The sequence below is a fragment of the Lucilia cuprina genome, chromosome 6 (assembly GCF_022045245.1).
Source record: "Lucilia cuprina isolate Lc7/37 chromosome 6, ASM2204524v1, whole genome shotgun sequence".
NCBI classification, from domain to species: Eukaryota; Metazoa; Arthropoda; class Insecta; order Diptera; family Calliphoridae; genus Lucilia; species Lucilia cuprina.
In genome coordinates, this window is record NC_060954.1 from 18,084,780 (window position 1) to 18,096,174 (window position 11,395).

Here is an 11,395-nt window from a genome sequence, read left to right on the forward strand (position 1 = left end):
GAATATTGGCAGTGTAGCTCTGGATTGCGTTTTTATTAATTGTTGAAATTTTATTAAAATTCGTTTCAAATATTATGGGAGGGATAACAATTTTTCAGTTAGATTAGCATTTTGTACATGTGCTTTCATCACTGGGGAAACAATTTCGCCCATTAAGTTATCCCGTTATCACATCTATGCAGAGTTAAGAAGAACAATAGTATTATATATCCGCATGGGAAATTCAATCATCTTTAGGCATGGCTTCCGAAATAAAAATCGAATATTTGATATTTTTTAGTTGTTTTTTTTATTACTGAATTTTTAAATGATTTCTGTTGTACATATAGAATACACATTTTAAATATATATATTTTAATAAATTTTCTTTTACTTCTCGTCTAATATATAATCTTTGAATTAGGTTTTTATTATATTTAGAGAATTATGATATAGAATAATACATATAACTTTAATGTACATATATATGTTTTTTTTTCGTATATAAGTAATTTTCAAACAATTATAACTTAATAATTAAACATTCACAAACAAAATATCATGGGTTTTTTATTAATAATATTAATTAATTATTTGTTAAATTCTAATGTAATAAAAACTTATTTAATTAAAAACATTACTAAACAATTATAAACACACCCTGTTTTCTAGTGGTGAACAAATTTTTAAATTTTATTAAATTTTATTTAAATTTTTGTTAAAATATCTATAATTTAAATTAAAATACAAACAATTACAATAATTTTATTATCAATTGGTAAATTTTATTAAAAAAATAATTTTTTGAATTTATTATTATTTTTTATTTAGAACAGGCTTAAAGCTTTTTGTTTTTGTAAATAGTTTTACTTAAGGTTTAAATTAATTAATTAATTTTTTTTTTCAATTTTGGATTTATGATTTTGTAGGTGAGTGAAAAATTTAAATTTTAAAAATTTAATGTAATTATTTTAATTTAGTCAGTGTTTTTATTTAGTTGAGTTAAAAACAAATTTTTTTGAAGGATTTAATTGAAATTGAAAAGTAGAAAAAATAGACGTATAATCTGTAATGCGATTCAAAATTTATATACTTTCTTTCGAAAGGATGTAGAAAGTATTTAGAAAGATGTATTTAAGAAAACTTTTTAATGTTTTTATTTTAATTTTCTTTTTGGCGTAAAATGAATGAAACAAATTTCATTGAAATTAATTTTGTTTAATTTTAATGAAATTTTAGAAAAATTATTTTCGAAAATGTGTAAAATGAATAAATAAAATTCGTTTTTTAAAGGAAATTTAAATAAAATTAATATTTAAAAGATTTGTTTTTATTTAAAACTTTAAGTTCCAAAAAAGATCATTTTTTTAAGTTCTCTTAAATATTCTCTTAACCAATACTCTTGCCTCATTTTTCTTCATAAAGAAGCTTTTTTCTTTTTTATTGTAAAGCTTTTCTAAAAAAAAAAGCTTTTTTAAATTGCAGCTAAATTTTATTAATAAACATACTATTAGCTAATGTTTCTCTTGAAAGTTTTAGAAAAAGTTTTTCTAAAAAAGCTTTTTTATATTGCAGCTAAACTTTGTTTATATTAAGAGTAAGTTTATAATTTCTCTCTTTCAATTTCTTAGTTTACTGATCTAATTCTCTTAAATTTATTATTGATTGATTTGTTTTTGTTTAGTATTTACACAAGTTTTCTATAATTTAACCTTAAAGTCTTATAGCTTAAAGTTGGGGTTTTGTTTTTCGCAAAAAAAAAAAAATAAAAATAATAATAATACAATTACAAAAGTTAACGAAAAATGTTGAAACAAAAATCTCAAAAATATTTTAAATCTATTTAAAATAGTCTCAGAATTAATAAACATTTTCGTTGATAAAAAATAGAAATTTTTAAATAAATGCTCTTTTTCTTGTCAAGAAGAGAAGCTCTTTGTAGGTTTAGTTTTAAGGAAGGCATATATGTATATAAAAGAGGTTTATTTAAGCATTTTGCTAATAACTATTTCTAAACCCTCTTATTTTTCTGTTTTTAGCCACAACAACTTGAAAGCCTCTTGTTTGCCAGCTGTTTGTTAAAGCTTTAAAGCTTTGTGTTTTTATTTTAAAGCTTCCTTGGCTCTTTGCTCCCATTCGGCTCTTCTCTGGTGTATGCCTTTAAATTCGCCCATAGTGGCTGATCTTTCAATGGTTTTGTTGATATTTAAAGGACCATCTGTGCTAGAGGATGAACTTAGATCACCCAGCTTAATGGTGGATCTTTCCAAGGTGGTTGCCGCTTTAGTAGGTGATAAAACATTATTGTGATTGTTATTACGCTCTATGGACATGGCTCTAAAGCCGCCCGCTATTTTAATGGGTGGTAAAAAGCTTTTGTTGTTAGCTAAAGTTGTAGAATCGCCATTGCTGGCGGCACTATTATTATTATTACTGCTATTATTATTCATAGACAAGGCCGAGTGTGCTAACTTACAGCCTCCTAAACGAAAATCGGCCAAAGAATTGCGATTATTATTGTTATTAGTATTGCCCACCGTGCCATTTAGAGTGGATTGGCCGGTGTGAGTTTTCGCTTCCAATTTGGGTAATTTATCTAATTTCTCATCACTGGCCGATTGATTTTCTTTATCACTGTCTACACTAGGATTCGAGCAGGGACTGTTGAATTTCTTTAAAGTCTGTGGTGCCGACACATTACTATTAGCATTATTCGTATTAAGCATTTTGTCTAAATCTTCATCTTTTATTTTCAAAGATCTTCGGGCAAATACTTTCATTAGTTCAGGTGTTGCATCATCTTTGTTAGAGCTATTGCTGCTGCTGCTACTACTACTACTACTACCGTTGCTACCACCATTTACCGAATTGCCATTGAGAGAATGTACCGAAGAAGCAAATGATTTTTTGCGTAAAATAACTGAACTATCTACCGGCGACAGATCCTTGTTAATCACTTCCTTTTGTTCACCATCACATTTTAAGGTGGAGGATTTTTTGCTTACCTCTTCACTTAAAGATTTCTTGCGTTCAAATCTTATTTCCTCCATTTTTCTTTCCATTTTGTTTCTCTCCTCATTCATAAAGAGACGTCGGCGCTCTTGCAAAGACAAAGAGTTGGTGTTAGAGCCTGCAGTGTTATTGTTATTATTATTGTTATTTTCCAAAGTTTCAGCAGGCATCTTAAAATGTTCTCTACTGGCATCTCTCTCATTGATGGTGGGAGTGGGTGGTGTTGTTGGTGTGGTGGGTGTTTTCTTTATGGGACTCTTAGGCGGTAGTCCTATACATAGTTTAGCTTGTTTATTAATGGCCTCATGATAAAGACCTGAAAATCTTTTTTCCGTTTCAGGTGAAGATCTTTCATTAATATCCACACTCTCACTGCTTAAACGTCTAAAGCTTAAATCATCCATACTGCTACTGTTAATATTCTTTTCGGGTGAACTTGCCCGCGAGACAACAACTGAGGTTTCCTTAACATTTTTAGCTAAAACTACATGACTCTTAGAAGTTCTAGTAGGATCCACGCGATTCAATTGTATTTTCATAAATTCGGGTACTGTCGAGCGTTGCTTAATCTCTGACGATTCCATTACACTAGAAGATCTTCGGGTGGAGTTACATCTAAAACCATTAGTGGTTTTATTATTAACAGCTGGTGCTGATTTACGTTCAATTTCTCTTGTTTGCGTTTCCATACTGCTAGTGTATTGAGTATTTGTTTTCACTGCTGGTTTATCTCTCAGTATTACCGAAGCTGTGCTGGGAGAACTCAACATATTCTCTTCACTCAAGGATTTCTCTTTTTTCAAAGACAACACCGAAGGTCTAACCTTTTCTGCGGCAAATGTTGCGGGAACTGTAACTTTTGTCACCTCATCTGCTTGTTCTTCGGTTAAATTAATAGATTTTCGTATAACACTTACAAACGGAGACTTGACAATCAAATCTATATTATTTTCTATTTCCGAAATATTTTTATTACATGAGTTTGTAGATGAGTTGTTAAAGGGAGCTACCACAGCTGCTGGAGTCAATAGCTTGGTGGGTGTAGTTTTGCTGGCTCCCAAACAAGTAGAGCTGGTTGTCATGATTATATTTTTATCATAGTTACTGAAAGACTTTCGGTTTTCTCTTTCTGGTTTCACCAATTTATTATCGTTTATTTCAAAACCCAAAGAAGTATGTTTTTCATCCAGTAGCTCTGGTGGTGAGGGAGAGGAATATTCCTTATCGTTTACTATGAAATCCTTATAATAGGGAACTCTTAAGTTTAGACTTAAGTCGGGTAAACTGGGCATATTATTGTGTACCGTAGTGGAGGAGATATCTTCCTTTTGCTCACCATAGGCTCTAAAACTTCTTGACTTTTCCACCGATTTGCGTTGTTTCTGTTCATATGTCTGCAAGCGTTTGTTGGAGGTTAACTCATCATCAGATTTATCCAGGGACACCATAGAAGTGTTTGAAGAAGAACGGGCAAATGAATCATTAGAGCGTGAAACTTTTTGCTGGAAAGCTGAGAGACCCACAATTTTAGGTTTCTTTTCGAAATGATGATCGTTCTTAGTTGGCGAAGTATTCATGCTGGATTGTTGTTTGGTAATCTCTCGTATAAGAGAGGTAGATTGGAAAGTTTCATTGGTTAAGGATTTAGAGAGTATGGATTCCTTAGAAACTGACTTTTCTTCACTTATTTTTACCAAATCCTCATTACTGATGTTCTGCGGTAAATAACGTTGACGAGCAGCTGGTCCTGATTTGGGTTTAGACGGTGACTTGTCCTCTACTCTGCGCTCATCTTTAGCTGTTAAAGCAAAGTTATTTGTAACTGATGTCAAGCCCATTATTTTACCTTCTTGATAAATTTCTCTTTTAATCTCTTTTCGTTTCTCTTCTACTGTACTTTCGTAAGTTACAAATTCACTTGTGGTCTTCTCCACAAGATTAGAGCTAGTGACCGTATTATTCATTACCGACATTTGTATTTTCTTTGGTTCATTTTGTTTCTTATCAAGCTCATCTTGATCTCCTTCTTCTGCATTAGCCTTGGCTATAGAACGTTTTGAATTGCGATGCATCAAACGCCGTAGGAAACCAGTTTCTGTAGTCTCCATGGGTTGGGAAGTTTTATCCACAATTTCGGTTTTCTTAGATACTTCAGATTTCTTAATGATCTCCTCGGTTTGTTGAGAATCTTTGGATTCAAACATGGCGCTGGCTTTGGCAGTTAAATTACGCAAGCCAAATATGTTAGTAGTACTAGTAGTTGTTGTTGAAATGTTCGAAGAGTTCGTTGATTGAGTGCTACTTGAATTGTTGATTTTCGTGGTTTTCGTTATAGACGATTCCTTGCTGGCAGTGTGTGGTGTTGTTGTTTCATCCATAAGTTTAGCAGCATTGACGCCCGGTGGGAGAGAACGAGTTTTAGCTTTGGTATCCAAATCTGTAGTGAAATAAGAAGAGAATTTGGTAAATAAAACTTGATAATAAAAAGATCCAATTTACCTTTTACATCCAATATTTGTTTGTTGACGAACTTATTCAAATCTTCATTGGCCTCGGGTATGGAAGTCTAAAAGTTTAAGAAAATAATAAAATTTATATTTTATTATTAGTTTTATTAAAGAAACTCCTACCTCCAATGTTCTCCTATGTTGCCGACTAGGGCCACCCTTTTTCTTGGTCGGCCTTATGGCCATTTTATGTTTGGCCGCCGAATGTGATAGACGTTGCCAATCGGATGAAAATAAATCGACTTCATCTTTAGTATCGTTAAATGACGAATCACGATGTCTCAAAATATCCGATGACATTGATATGCTCGACATAGTCGATGATCGTGAGTATCTGTTTGCTGTGCTACGTTCTTGAACAACCTCTGTTGTTGTTGTCGTCGACGAGTTATTTGTTATTGTTGTGCTATTAAGCATCAAATCGTCACCCTCATTACTGTTCATGCTCAATAAACTCAGGGAGGATACTTCACTGTGTTTTTCACCCATAATCGATTTGTTACTAGCCGAAGCTGAAGCTCCGGTATTAGCATGTTGCTGTGAGTTGACCGCACGTCTTTGCGGTGATGCTGGACTGCGTGGTAAGCCCAAATCTTCATCTGAGGCATCTGGACGATTTCGACGTTTACGTAAGACATCAGCAAGCTCGGCCTGGAAGAAGAAAAAATCAAAAAAATTAAATTAGTTTAATAAAATTATTGAGATAAATATAAATTGTTAGAATGTTTTTGATGTAAGTTATACCCATGTTTTCCAACGAAATACTAGACGTGCTCGAAAGCAACTTCTTCCAGATCTTGAGTCACCCGTCATGGGATGATTTATTTTCATTTTAAACGGATTTTGTTTAAAATCAAGCATTTTCATATTTATTTACTTAAAATATCTAGTCTTTTAAAGTGAAAATTATAAATCTTAAGGAATTGTTGCAATTGTTGGTGGGTTTAATAAAAAGTTTATATAAAAATGGTCCAAAGGGAATAATTTTTGATGTTATTAGATAATTATGAAAATGACTCTAGACTCGGATGCTTTTTCAGAACAATTTTATGAAAATTGTCTTATGTCAGTGTCTTCTCCAGGGCTATTGTCTTACTTCTTACCGAAACTAATGCGTTTAAGTTAATGTTCAGATCGAAAAACTAAAGTATTGAAGAAATTTTTGGTCGCTGGGTTAAAACTTTGTTGACTTGTGTAATGCTTAATGTATTATCTTTTCTTCCGATGTTAATTTGAAGATTTTCAATCCTACAGTAGCAGTATCAGTATCAGGAAAGACATACCAGCAACAGCAACGTTACTGTTACGACAACAACAATTCGCTGAAGGACCTTATCAACACACAATCAGCCGATTTCACAAAGACCAAATAACATTTCAATAATAGCAATATTAACCAGAGAAAACATTCCGACAACAACGTTCCTTATACGACAACTCACTAAAGGATCGGCCTATTTCACGAAGTCCAAGTGAAATTTTAATTAAAAATAAAATCGATCTTTTGAACAAAACATAATGTAATATCCGTTATTTTAGGTCTAATCCAGTGCACGAAAAACACAGTTCCATAAGGATCGGTGCAAATTTGAACAATTCTACAGATTCGTCTAAAAGTTTCTAGAGATATATTATGACTTTAACATGACAAAAAGGAAGAAAAGGATGTCACCCAATTTTCCTGTCAAGGTCCGGTCATAGCAGACAACCCGTTTAGCTTGCCATGATTTAATTTATTTATCCGACTTAATTGGTTTCAGAGTAATCACGAAAAAATCTAGATGATGAATCCAAGAGTGTCCTCAGTGATTTAAACACGCCTGCAACCTGATTACCCAACCTGATCTTGGTCTAAAGGGCAACTTGTTTTATTCCAGTAATCGTATTTTAGCGATCGCAAACGTTCTTATTTTTACTGTAATCGAACTGAGAAAATAATTTGATTTGATCGAGGAATATATCCACATAGTTAGCAAATATTTATATTATTGATTTTACAGACACATTTTTGTTAACATTCACTAAATTACTTAAAACACATTCAAGATCACTTTTTGGATATATATATTGGACTGGCCAAAATCATCTTACCGTAAAAGATAATTTTAATGGATTATTTTGCAATTTACCGGCAACCATTTTAAATTATATTTAAAATAATACACTCGTGAAAAAATAATAAAAAATCGGAAAAACTTATTATTAATTTAAATTATTTTCTATTGAACGTTTCTTTATTTCCAGATGGAAACACCATGTGTGTGTACACGTAGACCGATAACGTGCAACTAAAATCGAATCCAGGCACCCTCATATTTTTGAAGGGCAGTCTGCTTAGGCAGGCAGGCATCTGATACAAGATTTTCATGTTTTTTGTTTTGGTGTTTTTCTTTTTTTTTTTCTTCTATTTCTTAAACATTTTGGCCTGGCAAACGAACTGCAACCAGGCTGTCAGGCAGGCAGGCACACACACCGACCAAACACTAATACATCTATAAACAAATGCAGGCATGTCAGTCAATATTGTTACAAGAAACTAAATATTAGATTTTTTTGGTTGCCACAAACAAATCAAAGACAGGAATATATGTTTTTGTTGAAAGCAAAAAACGCAACAACAGAAACAAATAAAATATCTGGTTCTTGTCAAAAACAAAAAAAAAATCATATATAAATTGAAAAGCTATTGAAAGCGGGAAGGAGGAAAACAGAACAGATAGAAAAATCTTAGGGGAAAAATTCAAGGGTACAATATATAATACTGATAAAGTTAAGGCACCCAATGATTAAACAGAAAAAAACACATAAGAACACAAACATTTGGAATAGAAGAAACGAAAGAAAAACAAACATTTCTAATAAATATTAAAGATCTTTTACAGGCCTAAACTAATACATGACAAAACAACAACAAAAAACAAAAATCTATAGTAAATATTTATTACAACAAGAGGAAAAATAAAAAAATAATGAACCTAATGAATATTGTTGTAATACGTATATGAAGGCAACAACAACAAAAAAAAAACACATTTAAGCAGATATGTACAGACCAAGTACTGCAACCACCCAATTTAAGACCACGTTCTATATGTTTGTAGTTGCTACATGTTGCATATTTGTCGTTGTAGTTTTACTTAAGGTAATCCCTTTTCTGCTCTATCTCTCTGTGTTTTTGAGTGCAGTAACTAAAGATAGATAGAGATTATCTAAAATAGAATAACATTAGACAATAAATTGTATTTAAAAGATATGTACACTCTGCATTGTTTGAATAAGGAAATTTGAAGAACTAAACTCTCTACATTACCTAGTAAAAGGTAAAAGCTGTGTCATACGGTTACCAGATCTTACAATGTTGTCAGTAAAATATACAAAAAATGTCTAACAATCGTGTGAACTTAAAATTTTTTTGCAAGGTTGTCAGAAAAGGCATTACCCTACTGACAATGTTGCAAGGCAAAATTTGTAAGTTGACACTACTTTTAGACATTTTCTGCCCATAGTAAGATCTGACAGCCAAAGTTTTGGTGGCAAAGTTCTGTTGCTAAATATTATGAGTCATTCCCAACAAAAACCTGTTAAAGGCTTGAAACTACCTATTAGCATACTTTTTAATAACTACTACATATCGCATTGATTACGAAGAAGTACTTTAATAACGCCTTATTGATAATGTGTTATATAAATACTGTTTTATAAATACATATGCCAGCTTCTGTGTAAAGATATAAAAGTTGTATAAGTTTTTTTCACATAACTTACAATGACTGATTTTTCTAACTACTTGTAAGCGATTGCGGTAAGTACTTGCCTCCAATAATAAACATCATCTCATAGTTCCTATTTGAGACTGAAAGGATAAATTTCGCTGTAAAGACGTTAAAAAAAACCAAAACGAATCATATAATCAGGAATTCTCGCCGATGTATTAAAACTTTTTGTTTTGAACAAAAAATGAACCGGGAACTCTCTCTCTCTCTCTCTGATCTTGATCTGTTAATTTCTCTCTAAGAATAGGAAAATCGGGGGACAACCTCTTATAACCCCGTTAAATAAGCAGTGAATTTTCTGTGATGAACTAGATCTCACGAATGCTATTTTAAAATAGAGAAGAACATTAACTCAAGATTCTTTAAAACTCCAAGAAAGATTTCAACTCAAACCACATTGATGCCTTGTTCTTGTTCTTTTGATCTAATATTAAATAGAAAAGTAACTCTGATGAACTAAAAGGAGAGATCAATAACCTGCAAGGATATTACTCAAGAATGACGTTATCAAACTAAATTTACTCTTAGAAAGATGGAACTTTGATTTGATAAAGAATGTGAAGTTAAATTAACTGCAAATTTGAAAATCTAGAATGATGTGACCTCTGATCAGGTTTACCTCCTTGTTTCTACCTTTGAATGTATAGATACTGATAGAAGGAAGAAATTATACTTTCTCAGAAGAACATGATCGTATCTGTGTAATAATCAATCGGGATTTTTTCTGGTTAATTTCTATCTAAGAGAGCAGAATGTGCAAAAAAGCCAATGACGAGCAAATGTTCAAGAACTTTCTCTCTGTTTCTGATCTTTTTATCTGAGAAAATTAAGAAATGAATGAGCTTTAACCTCCGGTATGATGAGATCTCTGTCTAAACCAGGCAGAGTGTAAAACATTAGTTCTCTGTCCGGTTTTGTCATTTTTTTATATATGTGTGAGCATACATACGAATGAAAAAAGAGATTTCAATGCGTTTCGCTGTTCTAAACTAACGACACAAATTTAAACTAGTACATGTTCGAGAATTTTCTGTGAGTATAACAGATAATAAAGATGAGAGCGGTGAAAAATATGTCCTTCAGAATATTATGATCTCAATTTACACTGAAGATAGATGAACAATTACACGTTGGGTAAATTTCCTAAGTGCCGTATTCTCTTTTCCAGAATGATATGATCTCAAGCTACACGGAAGGTTGGAAAATAAAAACGAAGTAGGTTTAAAAATTTGGTATAATAGATGTGATATCTTGCTTTATATATCGGATAATTAAGTCATAAGCGGGTAGCAAATTCTGTACCGCAGAAATATGATTCCTATATTTGAGTACATACTAAAGATAAGATTACGAAACCGATAGGGGATTTAAATTATAATAACAGAGCAACTTGATCTTAATCTTTATACATGATAGAAAGTGAAAACAATAACTGGTTCGAAAATTTTCGATATTGAACTTTGACATCCCTTAGATTGAAAAATACTGAAACGATTTTAGTCAGAAGTTCGTAGTGATCACTAACCATGCTTAAGATAATTGTCAATAATTCCTATGACTTTGGTTTAACAGATCAATTTGTAATCACTTTTGCGTTTAGAAACGATTCAGAAACTTTTGTTGACCATTCAGTTCTTAAAGAAGTTATTATGAATTATTTTAGATCTTGGTTGCAACATAAAGCTATTTTTGACTAAAAATGATTTCAATCAAATTATATATAAAAATTTTTTAGTTAGTTATCTCTAGCTGGCTTTAAAAATCCTATTCAAATGACGCTTAGTGTTTCCCTTGCATTCTAGTCATTGGCTAGAAATTTTAAACAGAAAACTAAACACGTACATTTCCACTTTGTGACAAATAACACGCTTGCATTTTCAATCTAATCAATGTCTCGTCCCATACCAGATGTTTTTTTTTTTTTTTGTTCTTCTTTTCTACTTTCATTTATCGTATATTCCCCGTGCTTAAAGTATTTTTAGTTTTTACCACCTAAAGAAAGAAATGTGCTTCTAGATGGCGCACAGTGGTATAGGAAAAAAAAAAGAGGGAAATAATTCGGTAACTTCTAAACGGTTAATCCGATTTTAATGAAATTTGGTATGCACAAAGAGGAGGTGTTGT

General features: G+C 31.8%; 1 protein-coding gene across 3 annotated transcripts in view; it reads right to left on the bottom strand.

Annotated features, from left to right (window-relative positions):
- Positions 1 to 880: 880 nt before the first annotated feature.
- LOC111679747 (serine-rich adhesin for platelets) overlaps positions 881 to 11,395 on the bottom strand; it is a 170,368-nt gene continuing 159,853 nt past the window's right edge. For all 3 annotated transcript variants that reach the window (XM_023441345.2, XM_046955327.1, XM_046955326.1), the window contains 3 exons: positions 5,622 to 6,149; positions 5,491 to 5,557; positions 881 to 5,428 (listed from right to left, as the gene is read on the bottom strand). In XM_023441345.2, the coding sequence (XP_023297113.2) occupies positions 2,082 to 5,428; positions 5,491 to 5,557; positions 5,622 to 6,149 (3,942 nt within the window). In that variant the 3' untranslated portion in view covers positions 881 to 2,081. The remainder of the gene's footprint in view (positions 5,429 to 5,490; positions 5,558 to 5,621; positions 6,150 to 11,395) is intronic.